Below are 21996 nucleotides of genomic sequence, written 5' to 3'. Positions count from 1 at the left end.
GAAATAGCTCTCTGAGAGAGTGAAGTAACCATGCTTGAATGTGTCTGCCCCTGCTGGTTACTGCTGAGATGGCAGTTCCTCCTGGGTCAGTGTGACTATGCAAGACTCAGCAGTACATAGAATGTTTTTGGCGTCTGTGTCCCTCTGGAAGATGCAGACATTACATTTATTGTTTATATCTGCTGCTATGTCACCGCTGAATTACTTATGACAGGAGACCGCACAGCAGGGACATTCAAGGTTGGCTAAAATGCAGTATGTGCCCCCCCCCCCACCTGCAGGGAAGTCAGAGGTCAGTGTCGGCTACAGATTTTATAGACTACTTGATTTAATCCTTTTACTGATTCAGCAACATCTTTGCTCCTCCCAGTTGGATGAATATAAGGAAGTACATTTTCTCAAGTATTATACTGAAGAACAACTTTAACACTCTTGTGCATTGAACATTTCCATTTTATTCTATGTGGTATTTCTGAACTAGAAATTGAATTCAGTTATAGTGACAAAAGCTTCTGAAAAAATCCACTTATACTGAACAGTGTAAACTATGCCGTCATTTTATATTGGGAATATTTGAACTAAAAAAGAATTTAAAAAAGAAATTAGCTTTCAAGTTCTCCGTATTGCAGTGCCACAGGCTTTCTTCGTACAAACTCTAATTTCTAGAACCTTTTAAAAACCTCAAATGTATCTTTGATGATTGGTTAGAGCAGCTTCACAATAAAAGCCACCCTATGTTTCATCACACTTTCAATATGAACTTTACTTAAACTTTTATTCCTTTTTGTGTTTTTGCCCTGCTGAATTACTTTCGTAAAAGATCTACCTCAGTTTCCTCTGTACCATAGTGTCTTGAACTTTACTATGAGACTTCTGCTTTACTTTACCTGCTCAACTTCACTTCAGTTGAGCAGCTCCAGCACTTATTGTAGAAGCAGGGAGCTTGTCAGATAGGAACCTGTTTCATGGTAGAATAGTCCACCTTGTGAAACAAATCCTCCTCCCTTCTGTTAATGTGAGCCATGAATTTTGCATTGAATTATATGCTTCAATGGAAGTCATTGCCTTTATTCTGCTTTATTTGCAACTTTCTTATTTCTTTTTAAAACTCCCCTTGAGACTGAAAGAGTGCTGTATGTGATAGCTCCTTAATGTCCTGTTTTGTTAATTGTCATTTGTCCTTTAGCGGAAAACTGAGGGAGAATTAGTCTTTTTTATTGTTTGCCTGTTGGATTGAATTATTAATAAGTTCCCATTTTTATCTGCACTGACATACCAACACCGGTCAATTAGTCAATTTGGGTGATGGATCACAGTGCCAGGAAAAAATGGATTTGTCCGATAGTTTAATCTCTCACAAGTGATGAGATGCTACTTAAGTCTCACAAGAAATTGGGTTTTGATATAGATCATATTTGGCTAGAGCTCTCTTGTGTCTCTCAAACACACATATATCATCTTTATTTCAAGATTAATTGGGTCACAGGTTTCTGTCCATTCATTTTAGTATTTTTTTTCAAAGCACCATAGTTTGAAAGTGAGCCAAATCTTCACACGATTAGAGCTTGATTTGATGGATGGTACATGAACGAATGCATGAATTTACTTCAATATACATTAGCAGATAGCCTGTAGATAATGCATCATGCTTTCTTTTTTTTTTTTTCTCTCTCTCTTCCAGTTTTTGATGTAAAATTGTTAGTTGATGACTATCCACTATAGCCAAATAAAGAACTACGAGTAATAGATTTTTCCTGGTATGGGTTCAGCTTGACTTTGATTCAGTGTAATACAATAACACTTTTCATTGCCCATTTTCTCCCACTATCGGGAATTAGTCGACTTCTCAGACAGAGGAGCACTTTCCATAAACACACTCTAAATGACTGGTAGCAGCACTGTCTTTGCTCTGTTTTATTTTGCTGGAAGAAGGAATAACTGTGAAATAGACAAGAACATTGACTTATTTAAGAAAAACAAGTCACTGTTCTTTTTTTTTTCCAAATATGATGGCCTTGTGTATGCTTATGACTTTTATTGTTTATTTTGTAGTTCATGTAGCCTGAATAATGGCTTAATAGAGGAAATGCTCTAAATCAGCATCTGACTGAGGGGAAAACCCAAGCTTCAATTGATATTAGATTAAATTAAATAATACTGTATTTACCAGGTAAATGCTTAGTAATTAGGGGACTGTTAAAGACAAGATTATCCAGTGCTTGAGTATGTACAGTACTCAGACACTTGCCACCACTGCATACATCTGATTCCAGAGTGTGGGTTCTGTAAATCCTCCTTTCAGCGTTTCCCAGTAAAACTGTGGCACTTCAATTTTCCAGTCTTTGAACGGATGACTAGTTGAGGGTTAAGTGCCTTGCTCAAGTAAACACAGTAATGATGTAGAATCTTCCTTGGGATACACAGCAGATCTTAAGCAAATGGATAACGTTACAGATACGCTTTTGTTCATTTTCACCTGCAGCAAGAGTCGAATTGGGACATTCACTCTTAATGATGCCATATTTCTCTAAAATCACACACAACAGATGCTAAACAAACCTGTGTGTTGGTTGTATAAACTAAATGACAAACATTTCATTATTGTGCACAAATCTTGCACAAAGCCCGACCATATGGCACAAAGGGATAAAACAAATCCTAAAACAAATTGCACAGACTGTGTTTTGTGTGTTTTTGTCCTGGTTTGACCAACAGTAGCATCTCATTTTGTTGCGGTCCATTTTTACACCACTCACTAATCTGCACACTCAGGCTTCTGTGAAATTCCCTTTTTTTGTTGTTGTTGTTGTTGTCGCCATATACTTATAATGCTTCATGCTGCATTAGAGAACGTTTTTATTGAAGAGACTTTGGCCAAGAAAGGAAAAGCATCTTTTATTTTATTTATTTTTTTGCCTGTTCAGATTGCATTTGTGTCGGCTTTAATCTATTCCACAGTGTAACCATTTGTGTCAAGAGCCAAAATAACTGTTGTAGTTACGTTCGCGGTAGTAAAAATAACACAACACATTTGTCTCTCTGTTTTTCTGCCAGTTGTTTGGGGCCTTGCTGCGAGGCTGCTGCGCTGACCTCTCCTACCTGAACCTTTCTAAGAACTCTTTTTCTCACAGGTGGGTGTTCACCTCAAGTGTAAATCCCTCCTCAAGCCTTTTTTTTTTTTTTTTTTTTTAAGAAAGTACACAAACACATTTTGTTTTCTGCCTCAACCAAACAGCTTTGATGGAATTCCAGTCATCATTTATTTTTATGTCATCATTGTGCTTGTACTTCCAAAAAGTGTTTTTTTTTTTTTTTATTTTTTACTGTACTCACGTCCCCGTTTGCTAACAAGTTTTATCTCTGTCAAGCACTTGTATGCATGCCCACAAGTGTTTTGTGTGCGTGTCTGTGTTTACCTAGCCAGCGGGCAGAAGCAGCTCCAGCCCTCATCATGTCATGTCCCCAAGGAGCCCAGGAGCTTCCCTGCTCAGCATATTACATTACAGAATTACAGAGAAAGAAGTTGGTGAAAAATGAGACTAATTTTAGGCCAGAATTATTGTTGTGGTCCCCGGGCTCCTGTGCCTGCAATTTTTTTTTGTCTGTTTCTCTTTGTATCTACTGTATCTCTCTCTATCCATCTTTTTATTTATTTATTTTTTGGAAATGTGACTGCACCTCTTGGTCTCTTTTTCACTTCTATTTGCTTTCTCATTTTTAATTGTGTGAATTCTCTCTCTTGCTTGAGACAAAACTCTGTAAATGCTAATGGGAAGATTGAATTTCCCATCATCTCCTCCTTTTATCCATCATCCACGATCCATCCATCTTCTCTGACTGCTTTAAATCTTTGCCTTGCCATGGCTCTTTCTCCCCTCTTATCCCTTTCTTCTCTCTCATTGCCTCCTTCCCCCTTTACCTCCATTCCTCTGTCCTGTCCTTTTTTCTTTTTTTTTTTGCTAATTCTCAGCTTATATTTCCTGCTCCTCTTCCATTCTCCTTATAACTCTTTCTCATCCTCCATGTTCTGCACCTTTCATCATCTTTACCACAACTCTTTCTCCTCACATCTTCCCCCTCCTCCTTCTGTCTGTTCATAGTTCATCCCACCCCCCTGCTGGTCACGGGTCTCCTGTTATTAAATGCATGCTGGCTTGGTGTTGTGACAGCACGGAGCCACAAGGCTGAACCGAACTGATAAGAACCACCCAGCCGCCGCTCATTATTATGGAGTAGACTGCCCCCGCCATCACTCATCACAAATACACTGTTGCAACTTCCACATACACACACAAGATGTGGCACTTAGGAGAAACAATGAGCAGTCCATGTAGAAACAGTTGAACATGCATGCCAACATGGTAACAATCTGCTGGTGCAGCTCTCTGGAGACTGTTTTGTGAGAGACAGTGACATTGTATCTGCTTACTGTATGCGACAGAAGCCATTCTGTATCCTGAACCCTGACAGGCTGTATGCTAATAATTACAAATGGGTCAAAGAAGAACTGGTGTCTCACAGACTCGGGGGTTATCACAGCAGCAAAGACGGGAGCTGGCAGTGCAGCTTCCTGGTTTACTCTAAATACTGCCTTAATGTCTTCATCTTGGTGTTTTTTTTTTCCTCCATAACCATAACTCTCTCCTTTATGACTTTTTCCATATTTTACCCCTTATAACCTAATTTTTCTTTTTTTATCTCCCGGTCTCTGTTATTCATTTCCTGCCACAGTACACGGTTTTATCTCTTAACCAAGTTAGCAAGCTTGTATCAGTGTAGGGCGAATGTTGGGGCAGTCTAGAAGACATGACTCAGTCAAACGTACATTTTCTTAATCACTAGGTGACCTGGGTTCACTGTAATTCACAAGGCTTGGTGTGTTCATGCATGCAGGGTTTGGAATTAAAAATATGTTGTCTATAATGTTTAAAACCAACTTGGCAAGTGCTAAATCAAATTTTAATGGCTCTGTTTTAACAGTCATAACAATCAGTGTAATGCACTGGGTCACGTGCACAAGGACAATAAGGGCTTATATAATATGCACATTGGAATTTGGTGAAGTGGAACAGAAATGGAAGGGGCGTAGCGATTAGTCATTATATTCTCAACCAGTCGCATTAGGGGTCTCGTGCCTATTAAACAGCTGTGCCAAACATATGAGCACATGACAAAATTGGCTCAGCAATCACAGCGGAAAAGTTTACAGAGCAGTTATGATGTCCTGGAGGTTCAGACGTTACAGATATGCTGCTTTGTGCAGGTGATGTGTGGTTTTAGTCCTATTTAACATTAGTTTGAACAAATGTAAAGTCAGGTTATGTATTTTGTCTGTAATGTGTGATGTGTGGTTTCATTTAAAATAAAAATGCTAGATACAACCACATGTGTGCTCATAGTAGAAAGTATTTAAATAGCTTACTGTGTGGAGCATGGAGATGTCTTTTTGTGAAAATAACTGGTGGTCATAGCAGTTTGATGAGGCAAAGTGTTAGTTCAAGTGTCAGTTGAAGTTAAAATGTAAGAATAAAATGGATTTGGATGTATAGAGTTAGAGTAAAGATATCATGTTGCATTTGAAGACAATTATGTCAACTCTGGAAATACACAACTGTACCCAGAAACACTGACTGTGTTCCATTCACCAGACTCATTAATGAAATGAGTTGCACCTGTGCTTTTCCTGCTTACTGACTAACACGTTATAAATAAATTTCCTGTTGGCTGCAGCAAAAATAGGTATATATAAAAAAAAAAAAAAAAAAAAATCGCTTCCATGTTGCACAAGTAAACAACATATCAGGAGCCTGAAGAGAAGAAGCGGGTAATCTTTTCCTGAAAAACAAACCTCATCATCCCTCTCCCTCTCTCTCCCTCACCCCTCAAACGCCCCGATTTGCTTATCATCACTTGCTCCTGCTGTCTACAGCCGCCCCACCTCTTCACCGTCCCCTGTGGTGAATTACTTGAGCAGTGAGGGCAGAAATAGCAGATTGGCTGCTTTGACAAGTTCTACACACAGATCTGAACTGGTGTACTACATCCATCCTGCGAATGCCGAGGATAGCTTCCTTATGTGTTGTGACTCAGAGTTCTGTTGTACGTACACACAGACATAATCTCTGTCCTTCCTCTCATGACAGGCTAATGTACCAAGCAGGTGGTTGGATAATTTGTCAGTTGTTACCTCTCTAACTGGTGGCAGTAATTAATGCCAACTTCTGTTAGGTTGATATAATTCTGACCTAAATGTCACAGCCAGCATCTGTCTGCTTTAACCTTCTTTTGCTCACTTTCTGTCTCGCCATTCCCTGTCTGTCAGTTCTCCGCTCCTCTGCTGCAAACTTTCTGTCACACTCTATCAGCATATCACGTCCTTCTGTCATCCTCCCTCTCATCTCGATCAGTTGCTTATCTGCTCTCGTCATTCTCTCACCTCCTTTTATTTTCTGTCCGTCTAAAGGCCTGATTGTGATCTATTTTTAATGCTCACCGTCTGTCCTCTTCCTTACTGTCACTTTGCAGGAAAGCAAGAGATTCTCTGCCAACTTTCCGGCAGTTCTTCAGCTCCGCTTTCAGCCTGACCCATGTCAGCCTTGCCTGTATGAAGGTCCCACCTGATTCACTGAGGTGAGTGACTGTCATGAACAAAAATTTAAAGAGACCCGTGAAGTGCTGAAAGTTCTTAAATATTGTATATGCATACTTTACAATTACAAAAGGATGAAAAAGGTGTATCTGTACCTCATATATTTTAACTCTGACCCTTTTGGCATTGATCATCATTATGCATCTAATTTATGAGGAAGTCTATTTGCATCCTAAGAATCAATGGAGTTTCACACATATTTTAAATTTGTATTTGGAGAGAAACAAATTGTGTTGAAATTGTAAACGGCTGCAATTGATCATTAATGCCTCAGTCTCCACTTGCGGTATTAGAATCTTACATTAGTGTCATTGTGTGGGTTTACTGATGGTCATATCACAAAAATTTCTCTGACAGTGTTGTGACTAGTGCATCACCACTTGTGACAGCCAACTGGCAAGCAATTGCTTTCTTTTTTGGGAACCTCTGGCCAGGATACTCATAATGAGTTGGCAACATTTGCTGCAATAAAAGCCAAGAGAATGCACTAAAATACACATCAAACAGCTAATATAATATTATACTATTATAAAACTATTGTATAATACATAAATGTACTAAGTAGCCACAACAGAAATCTGTTATTCTGTGGGAAATAACAAAAAACACCAAGATGAGTGATACAGTAAATAATAATAAATAAATACCATAAATTATAAAAAGGATAGTCTTAATACTGGTTGTGTCATTATAAATAAGATAAAACATTATTGTAAAGTCTCTTAATCCTACTAAATATTACCATATCAAGGGCTTATAGTCTATAATATAATAACATTATAGTGTAGTATTGCAATAGGCTTGGAATTATAAGAGTGATCCATGTTTTTATTGAATTATTACAAAATGTCTTTCATGATTTCTATGATGAATTTCACCCACAGCAGGACTAAATGAAATCCATAAAATTGTCCAGGGTAAGAAATACTGAAAATGAGTCAGTATGGGGGTGTAAGACACGTTTTTTTATTTATTTTTTAATATAAAGCATCAACGTTTCACTGATTACAGTACAGCAGCTGTACTGTATGCTCAAACATAGTAATTGTTACTTTTACGTATGTGGTGACGGGACTTCACATGAAATAATATATTTACCTCTGGTGAAGGTTTATGACCTGTTGCAGTAGCTTTTGTGACAACTTTTGCAGCTTATTATAATTCCACAAGTGTGTTACCATAATTTTTATTTTTTTTTTACAGATTTTGCTGCTCTGTGTCAGCAACTATTTGTTCTACTGTAAAAGTTTAGTCAAACTTAAAACATAAGAGCCCACTGGGGCCACTCAAGCTACAAATCCACTCACGATACTTTAGTTCAAAGCACTGGGTAAATTATCCAGAAGAAGGTTCACTGCGGAAGGCCTTTAAAATTTATAACCACTGACTCTTAAAATATAAAAAATTTAAATGCTTTGTTGAGTTTCTCTGAGCTGGACTATAACGCTAATACATAGCTGGTGCCTAGTGGCCTTTAGAGGACAATGGTATGATATGCCTTAATTTGAAGAACCATAGAGCATGCAGGGCTGTTGTTTTTCTTGCCTTTATTGTCTCAGGCATGAATACTAAAATAGCTCATACCATATGGAGAGTAGTTTGCATCCAAACCGTGAGATTTAATCAAGGCTCACGTTAGGTTTCAAACGTTCTTCTGTCACAGTGAAACCATTTTTTTGTTCATGTTAGAAGACTGGCCTTCAGTCAGAGGACACAGATTGAAGCCCATGTGTTGCAAGTGTCCACTGTTCTGATGCATCTCTGTGCAGTACAAAAACAGCTCAGTAAGCAGCCACCCAAAAAGAGAATTTTCCCCACGGGGATAAGTGGAGTATTGTTCTATTACAGTTTCTCTATTAGGTGTGTAGCCTGCTGTTAGCTTCTCATAGCCAAAAAACACAATCAATAGCAGAGTAAACAAAGCAAACTGGCAACAATTTAGATGATTGTGTGCTGCATGATGGATCGCAGCCAAAATGGATGGAGCGGGCGCCCTACTTAGCACTTTTCCTCATTACCTCCTCATGGTGCATAACTCTTAAATGTGTATTCATTGCACAAGAACAACCTCCAGCAGGGCCTTGATGTGCAAATGCAGTTTTCTTTCTGCATCCAGCTGTGTGTGTGCGTGCACATTTGGAACAATTGACCAACATTGAAGGTATATGGGTTGGTTTCTAGTGGGGGCTTGGTGAGCTATGAATCTTTTTAAGGTACTTTTCTTTAAATCCTTTAAGGTGGCTCTGAAAATGTAGGTGTGCAGGATGGGGCCTTGTGGTCAGATAATCCATTCAGGGTGTTAGAAGAAACGAATGGGGTCATTTTCTACTTTCTTTTATCCATTAACTACCCTTTGTTTCTTTTTTATCTACCTATCACTGTGCTCACTCCTCTCCTCACTTATGTGCATTTCCATTAATCTCTCAGCTTGTCTCTTTTGCTTTTGCGTACCCCTGATCTCTCTCTCTTTCTTTTCCAATCCACTCCTGCCTGCGTTTTCCTTCAGGGCTCTGTTCCTGGGTCTGTCCAATAACCCTCATATCACTGATTTACACCTGGACATCAGCAGCTGTGAGGTACGCTCTGTCAGTCTGCACTGCCGTAGGTATATTCACTCATCTCCTTCATAGATTAACGCTTGTGGCTATTCCATCATGTTCCACTCCTCTCTGCCTTCCTTGCACAGTTGAGGTCTGCGGGTGCCGGGGTGATTCAGGAGCTGTTTCCTCGAGTGTCATGCGTGGGGACTTTAGACATATCTGATAATGGTAAGGAATGCCTGCACCCTCTCACAACTGATAGACTTATGCTATATGCAATAGTTGTTGTATACAGTACACACATTTCACGATGATGTAAAACATTTCAAGGCCATCTTGATAAATAGAATTTGAAATACATCCTTTTAAAACTACACTAGTCTTTGGTGTCAGTCTTACTTAAAGTCAGTCATACTAAACTTCAAGGTCAAGTCTGACATTATTTGATAAAATGTTGCTACAAATACAATAACATATATGTCAATCTCATATACAGTACATGTTAGCTGTCCTTGTTAGAATGGTGGTCAGTATCCCTGTCACATAGAAGACCAGGGTTTCACTCCTTGAACCCTGTGGTTCCCCATCAGGGGCTATCGCTGACGCAGAGACATAAAAAAGGTCTTACAATCAGTTGCATCATTGTACGTCTTTATGTGAAGAACTGAAATAAATAACAGTTTCTTATTTCACCAGAATAGTGTGAAAGTTGTTAAAATAAACGCTAGATACATTTAATGTATGAAACAAGCAGCTGGTTTACTTTATCATGGATAAACATCATGGCAATGAACTGACTAATGAAGATGTGATTTGGCCTTTACACAAACAGCTTTGCAAGTGGAACCATACACTTGCTGACATAGTGCATGCTGCTGACTGCAATTTATTTTTTGTTGTATTATGCACACCCTCCTGTGCAGTGTGAATTTCCAGCATGCACACTGGTTTGTTTTTGTCATCATGTCGAGCAGCATTTATATATGTGTCAAGAAATAAATGGCAGGCAGCTGCATGGGTGCCAGGGTGCCCCATGCAGCTACATGAAGCTGCATTCACAAATGCCAAGTGCCGTTTGCGTCAGCGTTTGTAAATGCCCACTGCTGATATGAAACACCAAGTGACACAGAAAATTAGACAAATCATGACCCCTTTGGCCTTCCACAAAATCATCCATCTGAATGTCCAGTAATTATTTGACCACACATAGCATAGCCTATGCTTTATTGCTTCTAAACTTCTCTAAATTTCTATCAGACTACTTGTATTACCATTTATCTTGCCAAACGCCTTCCACTGACAACATTGCAAATGAATGGCCATTAACAGAAACATAGTTATGTCTTTTCTTCCAATACATGTTTCTGATGCAGCCATTTTTCCCCCTTCTGCTCTGTTGTCTTGTCGCAATTTCCAGTCATTGATACAAAAATAAACTCACCTCACATGGCATGTAGCTTCTGTAAGATGTAACCAATGACTTTTTTTTCCTGTCTCAATGAGTTATTTTTGTCTTTGTTGCTGAAATATCTTGCCATGGTAACCGCTTCCTCGTAGCAGCATCCTCCATCCTTGAGCTTTTAAAATTGTGAGTGAGTGGGTGGGAGTAGGGGGGTTAATTGGGAGTATTTTGGAATTTCAGTGGGCAGTGAGATTTTGTTCCAAAACAGGCCGAGAGCTTTGAAAAGCCAGCACGTGGCAGAGTAAATGAGTCACTAGTATGACAGAAAGAAATCTGACTTTTTAACTTGTCTTTCATGTGTTCAATATCAACACTCTTCAACTTTCACGCCTGTTCTCTTGTTTGGTTTTTCAGTACTTACTTCAGTGTAATTAAATCTGGGTTTTCATGAAAGCTCTGAAGGGTTCAATATTGCTACCTTTGCAGTTGTACACCAGTGATGTGTGTGTTGTGTGCAGGTTTGGATGCTGACTTGCTGGCTGTCATCCCAGCATTCTCCAGGCACCCCTCCCTCAAACACCTGATGCTGGGGAAGAACTTCAACATCAAGGGCAGGTATGGACCATGTGGGGAGCCCACAGCACAGATGGCTGAGAAGATGATGCTGATGATGAATGTTTTCCTCTTCTCTCTCCCTCCTTAGGGTGCTTGATGAAATTCTGCAGAAACTAGTTCATTTGGTGCAAGAGGAAGAGTGTGTGAGTTGGATTATGTAACATATTGTACACGCGCACGCACAAAAATCGTCTGTGGCGTTATGCACAGATGCACGCCTACACATGCCTCACAGATCCCCCCCCACACACACGGACACACATGCTCCGCACGCACAAACACGCGGTTGATGGCGTTTAAATTCTTGTCCTCATTCATGTGAGTTTAAGCTCAGTTTCCCACCTGCTACACACACAAGGTGTGAACATGCACACAAGTCATGTTTTCTGTGGGCCCGGAGAATGATTCATTTGGTCTCAGTTTATTCGCAAAGCTCCCAAGGCTCTCACTGCTATCTGCTCTGCAAATCCAGCATGACAAGTAGCTTACTCAATTATTTACCAGTGTGGTGATAGCTCACAACTATCCTCTCATACGGAGTACAAACTGATGCAGCTGAGCAAGCACACGAACAGAGAAGCAGATGGGTCTCAATTTGTAAATTTAAAGGTATTCCACCGACAATCTTGGCAGAGGTTGACCTCTTAGTCATCTCACCCAGTAAGTCATAACAACACAGATATCCAGTGCCCCATGCCAACAGTCTGATATGAGTCATAGAAGACTTTTGGCATGAAAGTGAGAACATAAGAAGTCTCAGTAGCCTAAATGATATGCAGGAAATTCAGCAAATATTGGAAAAAAAAGAAACTTTTTTGGGGAAAAAAGCTGCCTTCTTGTGATGGGCTAGATAAGGAGATTGCGCTCATGTCTGTTTACTCAGTCTGAGGCAGAATTTAAGAGACGTTCAAACGTTAATGGTCACTAAGAAATGTTCTTCTTCTTAATAAAAACATACATGAAATGTATTTAGCAAATTAGTTGGAAATATAGTCAACAACAAAGCTCAGCATGCCAGAGTTGATCCTTCACTGTTGACACTGACTTTGATCTGCATTAAGTGACCTTTATTCTTTTCTTCAACTCATTATTGCTGATGCTCCAGATACTCAAATAGTTCAAAGATGGCCAGTCTCATGATTAGTCAGCCTTTAGCAAACACAACATGCAACTGGGAAACAGGACAAATAATAATGGGCCTCTGTGCGCCTATGTGGATATTTTAAAAAAAGCAGCTGTTATATAACTTTATCCTTCACAACATTAATGTCCACAGTGTTTCTGATCAATTTGATGGTTTTATGGACAAAAACTCTGCTTTCTTTTAAAAAACAAGGACATTTCTAAGTGACTCAAAACATTTGAATTATAACACAGCTAGACGGAAGAAACACGGCTAGCCTTGGTCTTACTAAAGGTAAAATAAGATCTACATAATATTATCTCTTAGTCTGTGCTGGACTACAACAAATTACAGTTTTGACACTAATCTAAGTTGACTGCACTTACAGTTGGTAGCATACAGATATGAGAGTAGTTTTGATCCTCACATCCTACTCCTAAATTGTGAAAGAGTATCAGGTGTTGAATTAATAAATCTAGCCAAGGCTACAATTCCTCTGTTCATTTTAAGCTGGACATTGTTAATTATGGGAGCATATGTGTAATGATGAACTAAAACAGATGACTATCATGGAGCTTATTGTACCAACATACTAAATGTGATATGTGATAAGAGTAATAATAAGTAATATTGCATTAGACTTATATAAGCAAGTCAAAAAAACAATTTCTTCAGTTGCAGACCTTGCATATCCTTATATTTTAGATTTTCCTAAAATAAAAATTGTACGTTTTGTAAAAATTATCAGAATAAATAGCTAAAATAATGAGATGATTAACCTGGAAAACTATGACTTTGGTGAAGAAAGTGATGAAATTACAATCGTCTTCAAAAACATCTTTTGATGAGATGTAATGAGACCAAATGAATCTTTTCACTTGTGGGTTGCTGCTTTCATATTTCTCTCTTGAATCTTTTTACTTTCAAATCATTTTTGCTACTTTCTCCTTCAGGCCCTACAGTCGCTCTCCCTGGCTGACTCAAGGCTTCGCCAGCGGGGCATGGTGTTGGTCAATGCCCTGGGATCCAACGCCTGCCTGCGTAAGGTGGACCTGAGCGGCAACCTCCTGGAAGACTCCGGAGCCAAGATGCTAAGCAAGGCCCTGCAGATTAACACAACTCTCAGGTGTGTGTGTGCGCGCGTGTCATTTGAAAATCAGTATTCTGACGGGAGCGAAGATGGATTTCCTTGCAGATTAGAGGAGAAGCAGAGGAGGTTTTAGAGGACAGATGAAAGAATGGGATCAGAGACAAAATTAATATGTTAGTGGTAGTTTGAGGATAGGATACACTGAGGTTGCTGAGAGGCAGAACAGAAAGTTCAATGCAGTGCTTCAAAGATGTGCGAGGGAAAGTGAGCCATGTAGGAGATAAGATGGTAAGACTGAGGAGTTGAAAGGATAAAAGGAAGAATCAGTAGGAGGGAGGAAGGAGGCATGGAAACAAATGGCCTTCAGACATACAATGTATCATACAGCCCTAAAGAGAAGGATACAAGCTAAGAGGGGTGTGTGTTTTTAAGGCATGTTTGAGTTGAAGAAATGGAAGGAGCAGATAGTAGAAACTTTGAGATGGGAAAACTAGAAGAAGAGCCCCAAAAGGAGTACAGAAGTGAGACTGGGTAGGATGAGAGTATTAGGATGGGAAAATGCCTGGATATGAAAGAGAGAGGGAGTGGGTTAGGAGGAGGTGGGAAAGGGAGACCACCTAAGGAGAGAGATTTGGGCCTTGCTGATTGAATTTCTAGGGCAGGGAGAGGTGGGGTGAGGGGATAGAAATGGAGGAGAAGAGGGTTAGATGAAAGGAAAATGACTGATACATAAAAAACTGGAGTCTGACAGTGTTGAGTGTAGGTGGAGAATCTGCACTGTACAAGAACAGAAGCTCATTAGTTGGATGGCAGTTGTTCATGCATTCCTAATGTTGCGATATGGACGCCGATGTGGCCCTGACAAAAATCTTGCTAATCTCTGATGTGTTTATGCAACTGCATGGTCAGATAACTTCTGCAACTATCATGATGTGGTGTGTGTGTGTGTGTTGTGTGTGTGGTGTGTGTGTGGTGTGTGTTGTGTGGTAAGAGCTTTAGAGAAAGTGACTGATCGTTTACTTATCCTCTGTGCCTCTGTTACACCATTTTATGATCCCCCTCAGGAGTGTGACGTGGGATCGCAACAACACCACGGCAGCAGGCTTCCAAGATGTGGCGAGAGCGCTAGAGCAGTGAGTCAAACCCACACATAAATGGATCACTCACACATCCGTATGAAAGGCAGATAACGGTCTCTGTACAGTTTTTACTATTACACAGTGTTACATCAGTCTTCTGACTTGTGTGCCAGTCAAACATGTGGGTGCAAAGTTTGTGTTTGTGTGTCTGGGTACTAGGAGTGTGTGGGTGCATCTGTGTACAAGGGAATTGGACTCTTATATGTGCCCTGGGTGTTTCCTGATTGTTCTTGTTAAATCATAATTCTTCTAGTTTATTATTTATTATTTTTCTTTCCTCTCCCTCCACCAAATAGTAACTTCACCCTGCAGTACATGCCCCTCCCACTCAGTGATGTCACTCAGGCTTACCGCAGCGCCCCAGAGAAGACTGACCAAGCCCTGACCAAGGTGAGACAGAGTCACTTTGCTTCTTTGGTCTGTGATGTCGCAAGTAGCTGCATCGTGTTATGAAGCTGACAGTCGAGGCCAGACTGAGTCAGGGGTTTGATGAATGACTTTCATTTTCTAGTGCATCAGAAACGATGATTAAGTGTGAAAGTTGTGACAAATTGTATTTTTTTGTGTGTCTGTGATGTTTGTCATGTAGCAAATTGCTTCAAACTCCAAACCTTTTACCTTTGTTATAGTGGTTCGGATCATGTCATAACTCATTCAGTCCATTTAAAGAATGAGGAAAATCGACTTTAAATTAAAAGTGACAGATTGAAAGCCAACAAAATGGAATTAAACAATTAGTAATGGTACAAATCTTATAACATATAAATTACCACTAATCTGTATAATGGAGGTCATATGTTTGAAAAAATTAATAAGCATGGTTCATGATAATTTATTAAGATTTCTTTGCCCAACATTGCCTAGATGTTCTGCATCTTTTTTAATGAGAGTAATTGCAGCTTTTCTTTGTCTAAGGTCGTTGATATGAGGTTAATGCAAAGTCTTTAGGTTTAAGACTACTGACCAGACAAAAGAAAAGATTTAAAAAGATATCTAGTTTGGGCTTTGTCATACTCTTAAAAGCATTTTTTCTTCAATTGTCTGACATGTTATAGATCCAATGATAAAAAATTATGTAACGAAGAATAGAAACAGCATGTTAATTGACAATGAAAACAACAAGTTGTTGCAATCTTAACACACTAAACACTGCTTACAACCTGATGATTGTCTAAAAGTGTGCTGCAGGTTTTAACATTGAAATGACAATCAACTTCATGTGTTGTTGCTACAGTATAAATAGTGCTCAAAGAGTTCAGGGTTCTGTCTGGTGTGTCTGTGTGTGTGTGTGAGAGCTCCTCTTATAAACTTTAAGACTTTAGAAACTCGCATAAAAGCAACGTCTAAAAACACTGTTATTTCTTATTAGGCTTTGTCTTTTTGTGGTTGTTCTTATGCGACTCAAACTACACTGGACATTCATTTTAAAACTGAATCCAAATATCAGCCTGTGTGCAGTTAAGCGTCTGTGTAAATGGGCAGACGGTTTTCCACAAACAAACACTAGCTTTTTAATTGCAGTGTCTCTCTGTAACACGTATCTTGTCACCCAGCTTGGCTTGTTTAAGTGAAGCTGCTGACATCATTAGGCATGATGCATTGCTAGATGGCTCATGCTTTGCAGGCCTTTGAACAGCTTTAAAAGTTGGCTTGCAAACATTAAGATCTGTCACTGTACAATCTGAACCATGTGGTCAGTTTTCTTTACTACTATGGCTAAATAAATTATCTCCCTTGGCTTGTAAGCTGCATTTTTACGAAGCAAGTCAGTTTACGTTGCATGTCAGGCTCCCATTTCCTCTCTGTCTCAGCCGTCAGTGATTCATGTACATCTCATCTCCCCAGAGACTGATTCATATCGCAAAACATAAAAAAAACACCAAGTGTTTTGACTGTAGCCTCTAATATCCAGAACAGTTCTGCTGGAGTCATAGCTACTTTTGCTAACAGTGTACAGCATATGTAGAATATGAAGCTTTTTAAAATTAAGGTCAAGGTTCTTATTTGTCCGCATATGTGAATGTGAATCTTAATGTAATAATGTATACTTTATTGATTCCCTTGGGGGAAAAAGTCCTTGAGGACTACTTGATTCCATCTTTCCTCACAAAAGCTGATTAAGCAGTAAGCGCTTCCACCTGCTGAGTCAAGAAAATAAATCAAAGGTATCCTGTTTATTTGTGAGGATCAAAATTCTGTCTCCAGTCTCCTTATTACCATGCAAATTGACTTGTCTCCTGCACACTGCATTTTGTAAACACCTGTCATCCCCACTCCTCACCTTCCTTGTTTATTTTTCTTGTGTGTGTGTGTGTGTGTGTGTGTGCTTGTGTGTGTGTGTGTGTGTGTGTATGACAGATCCAGCGTGCCCTGCTTAGGAACAACCAGACTCAGCGTTTCTCTCAGAAACAGGCCCTCAGGCTGCACCAGGGCCTTGTCACTAGCACCGCCGAACAGGTGTGTGTCTTTTTGTGCAGATAACTGAGAACAAGTCATGATTTTCATTTTATAACTACACCAAATGCCTTATATTTGTAACCAGTTGTATGTGTCCATGTGTTTGTATGTGTGTGCAGGTGATGGAGCGTCTGTGTGTACGGGTGCAGCAGCAGGTGAGTGTCCTCAAAGGCAACGAGGAAGTGGAGGAGGTCCAGGGCTGCTAGACAAATCCTCAAAGAAGCCAGAAACTCGAGAGCCGTGAGTGAACTACTTGTTTTGTGTGCATCTGTGTTCAAGTGTGTATGACTTGGGACAATAATAGTTCATAGAGATTGACAGTATTTGTGGTACAGACCCAAATCACAAGTGCATACTACAGTATTTTGAGGTAATTGCTAGAATATTGCTGTTTTATGCTACTCTGCTTTTACACTCCACTACATTGGTGTAAAGTTGATTTGTGATCTTCAACCTCCTCTCTTCTCTCTGTGTGTTTTTGTATTAGTTGTATCCCTCTCTGTGTGAGTTGGCCCATGTGTTGTCAGTGGATGGCCCTGTCAAACAGCGCCTGGACACTCTGGCTGGAGAACTGGCCAAGGCTGCTGACAAAGAACTGCAGGTAGGTTGGGTGTTGAACCGTGAACGAAATCACAGAAACGACCCTTCCCTGATGCATCTGGATTTTTAAACAGTGGTGCAGCTCTGGACTAGTTGCCTTTAAATAGCCAATTATGAATGTGTGACTGTGTGTGTGGTGGAGGTATGCTGACTTCAAAAGAAATGTAGCATTTAAATTCACAGAAAGAGACCCGTAACATTTCTTTAGTTCTGTTTATGTCCCCCAGGGTTCATTCACACAACATTGCAAAAGATAAGAAAGCAGCACACCCAGAGAAGGAATCTGGGATACTTGCTATTGAATTTCAGTGAATTTGAGCATAATTTACATATGTGTTTGTAACTTCTAATTTCCAAAGGTAAAAATTAAGCAAATTTCTAAAATATTGCGATTTTTTACCTGTATGTTGATTCTTAAACATGCACTATAGTGTGAAGTGATACATTTAAGGATCTGGAAAGAGGCTAGAACACGTGAAGGTTAGTAGCTTGTGAATTGCTAGTAGCTGATGCATAGATGAAGGCATTACAGCGTTGCAGATAAATAAAACATGACGAGTCAGAGTAAAAGCGCTGGATAAAATCTAAGTGAGCAGAAGAAAACACAATAAATAATTGAAAGCTTTGCAAATATGAATGTATCGATTTAAAATTTTAATGAAAATGTACAAAGTGGACTTAAGTGATATTTTGGTGAACTGTTTCCAGGTGGTAGTGGACTCCATGGTATCTCTGTGCCGTGAGTTGTGTCCCATGTCCTGCTCAGCAGCAGAGAGGCTTAGCCCTCCTCTGTCGTCTATCTCTGAGCAAGTTTCGATCCCTCGCTCCTCCATCCGCAACGCCCTGATGGAGAGAGCAGCTGAGGATATCAACAAAGCCCTTGAGTAAGAAAGACGGCAAGTGGAAAGGTTCAACTTAAGCAACACATTTGATCTGCGATACTGAATTGTTATCGCCTCCTCTGTATCTTTCTTTTTCCGTTTGTCTCAGGGAGGTGAAGTTGTCAGTGGTTTCCTATCTGACAAACTCCATTGTAGATCAAATTCTGCAAGAGCTCTACACCACTCATAAAACCCTGGTACTGGTAATATCTCTTTTCTGCATGACTTCTTGTAGTTTGTAGAAAAAACTGTTGCAATACTGTACAATTATGTACCGTATTTTCCGCACTATAAGGCGCACCTAAAAGCCTTCAATTTTCTCAAAAGCCAACAGTGCGCCTTATAATCTGGTGCGCCTTTATATATGGATCAATATTGAGCCGCAACAGGTCTCGCAACTACGGTAAACAGCCGCCGACTCCATTTTCCCCCGTAGAAGAAGTAGCCTGCGGTGCATGCTGGGATATATGACTGCGCGAAGCGTGCCATTTCATTTCCATTTGTGTGTTTGTGCAAAAACCCCAAAATAGCTCCTATTAAGAGACACGCTTACGACGCAGAGTTTAAACTCAAGTCGATCAGTCACTCAGTAGAACACGGGAACAGACCAGCAGAGAATTTAACATTAATGAATCAATGGTGCGGTTTCTTGTCTTTACTGGAGTTGTGAACTGAGGAGTACAATGCTCTCAACTACACTTTATCCTATCTTTTCTTTATGTAACTGAAAGAAACAGAAAGAAACAAAATTAACAAATAATACACATCGTTACACATTTTGTATGTTACACTCGCACACACTAGCTTGACTTGAATGAAGCTAATTACAATAACACGCACACGTAATTTATCACATGTAACATTTAACAACTAACATACTTCTAATGACAATAAACATGTTAATACTTACAAAGACAAATGCTTTCCAAGGCACAAACATATAAATCACACTCAGCATAGACATGAACCAGTTCGTTTTACTGTGGAAATTAAACTAGTTTAATTTACCGACGGAGAAAATACGTCAAAGCTGTTCTATTGAACAGAGAGTGGAAAGAGCGCTCACTCTGCAATTAATTATCTTAACAAAGATCAACTAAAATACACAACTCTCACTCTGATAAAATTTTAAGAACAATACTATAATACTTTTTAGCTGCCTTTGTCACAACTTATTGTTATTCATTTATCACTTGAACTGAAAGGCATGACACGGCCAGAGCAGCAAAAATTCTACGTCACTGACTTTACCTTGGGAAAATAATAAAACAGCTGTTTATTCATTTTGGGAGTGAACGGAGTTGTCAGAACGCTGGTTTGTAATCTATTAATAAAGTTTGACCGACCTATCTGACATTTTTTGTTGACATTCCCTTTAGCTCCATCTAATGTTGCATAACGTAACCCCAGCCTCTACTGTAGCATCTATTCTATGCGCCTTATATATGAAAAACGTTTTAAAATAGGCCATTCATTGAAGGTGCGCCTTATAATGCGGAAAATACGGTACGTTTAAGTTATGTTACTGTTTGGACTGACTTGGACATGTCCTAGTTTTCCATGAAAACTTACAGTACATGTTTTTAGCTGTGCAACATAGCATACTTGCAAATTATCAGTTAGCCATTTAAATGATAACCTTATTCTTATGCCATAGGAACACAAGAATGTTTGCAGCTAGGATGTTACTTACATTATAATCAACAATGTCTATGCTGTATTTCTGATTAATTAATTGTTGTATGTGCAACCTCTTAGTCTGGCAGCCTCAATTTGAGAACTGAAAGAAAGAAACTGGTCAAAAACATAAACCTTCTGTTAAATTACAATGTAGTTAGACTTTTGTAGGGTTTTTAAGGGTCTAAAAATCAAGATACCCCAGACTGATTAGCAAGCTTTACAGTTGCTGGTATGTGGATTTTGTTACCTTTTGTTCCACCATGATTCCAGTATTTATGGTAAAGTTAGCTGTCTGTGCTTCATATTTAATGGACAGAGATGAAAGTGGTATTTGCTTTCTTGCAGAAATCCAAGGAGAAAATCAGAAATGCATTTCCCAAAATGTCAAACGATTCCTTTGAGCCCCCTAAAAACGTATTTTCTATACCATTAAATAGTCATGACTAAATGAGCAATAACTTGGAAGCATTGCTAATTCCTGTTTGGTGCAGGCCCACCTGCTAAAAAAAAAAAAAAGAATACACACAAAAAATTGCTTCTAGTTTGGCATCAAATGTTATTTAGAACCCTAGAAGAAGCTGACTGAGAAACTACTTCAGGGACTTTAACTCAATAGACATAAATCTACTCAAAGTAGTTTTGGGAGAAAAGAAATCAAATCTGTGTAAATTTAACTCAAACAATGACACATCTTTTTTAGAAGGTCAAAAGTGATTGACAGGATGCAGGCACACTCTCTGCCTAAGACTTCACTCCTTGGATTGTTTCCACACTTTGAAAAGGTCTACCAGTGTTTCTGCGTCTAATAGGATTTCTTGCTGCTCTCCAAAAGCAATTTATTTTTATTGCTTCTATGTAAGGATTTTCTCTGAGTAACCTACTGTAATGCAGTTTTACAAAAACACAGATTTGTGTGTTTTTTGTATGATATGGTGATATCATCTTTTTGAGTCAATATTTGCATGAGTCATGGCTTCATCCAAACACTCAGAATGAATTTTGTTTTAAAACATGCTGTCAGTCTTACTGTATGAACCACATCGATGTGCAAAAACGCCTTGTATTTATTACAGATCACACACATCCACATCAGTCATTAGAAGGTTATATTCTGCCTGGAGGCCCATCAGTATGGAGCCATTTCTGTACATCAGCTCAGACATGCTCCCAGATTACACTCAAACTACCATCAAGTCAACAAATCAACGAATTCACAACATTTCAGCTTTCAGATTAGCACGTTAAGAACCAGTAGTAGATCCAAGAACTCAGTAATATTCTACATCCTGTTTGAAAGGCTTCTCCATGTCAGCAGAACTGTTCAAATCTGGCATGTGCTAAAAGGCTGTGCACCTTAGGTTTCTAGTGTCTGTAATGACTTCTGTCTCATTAGGATGCAGTTTTGTTAGTATAAAGCAGGAGAGAGATTGCACTCAGAGAGAAAATAACAACTAGATTTGAGTCAGTCGAGGGTGTCATTAAACCCTGCATGTTCCTCACTGTAAATTTAAGTTGTTTAAAATGAAACCAGTGGAAAAGGAGGCAAAAATACAGTGGCAAGAAAAAGTATGTGACCCTTTGGGAATTTCGTGGGGTGTTTTTGCATTAATTTGTCATAAAATGTGGTCTGATCTTCATCCAAGTCAAGAGTATTAACAAATTTGATGTGCCTAAAAAAATAAAAAGTATTTAAACCCTTGGAATAATAATAATAATAATGTATACTTTAATAATCTCAAAAAAGCTAATTGGAGACGTAAAACATTGAAGAAGCAGGGTGTCTATGACAGGACACAACGAAGGAACCTGCTGCTAACTAA

At 39.2% G+C, this 21996-nt stretch overlaps 1 protein-coding gene across 1 annotated transcript in view; it reads left to right on the top strand.

Moving 5' to 3' along the window:
• carmil3 (capping protein regulator and myosin 1 linker 3) overlaps nt 1-21996 on the top strand; it is a 72448-nt gene that overhangs the window by 34307 nt on the left and 16145 nt on the right. Inside the window, 15 exon segments of the mRNA XM_026375528.1 lie at nt 3055-3131; nt 6526-6630; nt 9156-9225; nt 9336-9417; nt 11110-11206; nt 11295-11349; nt 13283-13455; nt 14484-14552; nt 14855-14948; nt 16917-17015; nt 17135-17214; nt 17216-17255; nt 17503-17616; nt 18324-18499; nt 18606-18693. Of these exon segments, the coding sequence (XP_026231313.1) occupies nt 3055-3131; nt 6526-6630; nt 9156-9225; nt 9336-9417; nt 11110-11206; nt 11295-11349; nt 13283-13455; nt 14484-14552; nt 14855-14948; nt 16917-17015; nt 17135-17214; nt 17216-17255; nt 17503-17616; nt 18324-18499; nt 18606-18693 (1419 nt within the window).

Source organism: Anabas testudineus, chromosome 17 (genome assembly GCF_900324465.2).
Source record: "Anabas testudineus chromosome 17, fAnaTes1.2, whole genome shotgun sequence".
Classification (NCBI taxonomy): Eukaryota; Metazoa; Chordata; class Actinopteri; order Anabantiformes; family Anabantidae; genus Anabas; species Anabas testudineus.
The sequence above is the reverse complement of the archived record's forward strand: the minus strand, read 5'-3'. Positions and strand labels throughout refer to the sequence as shown.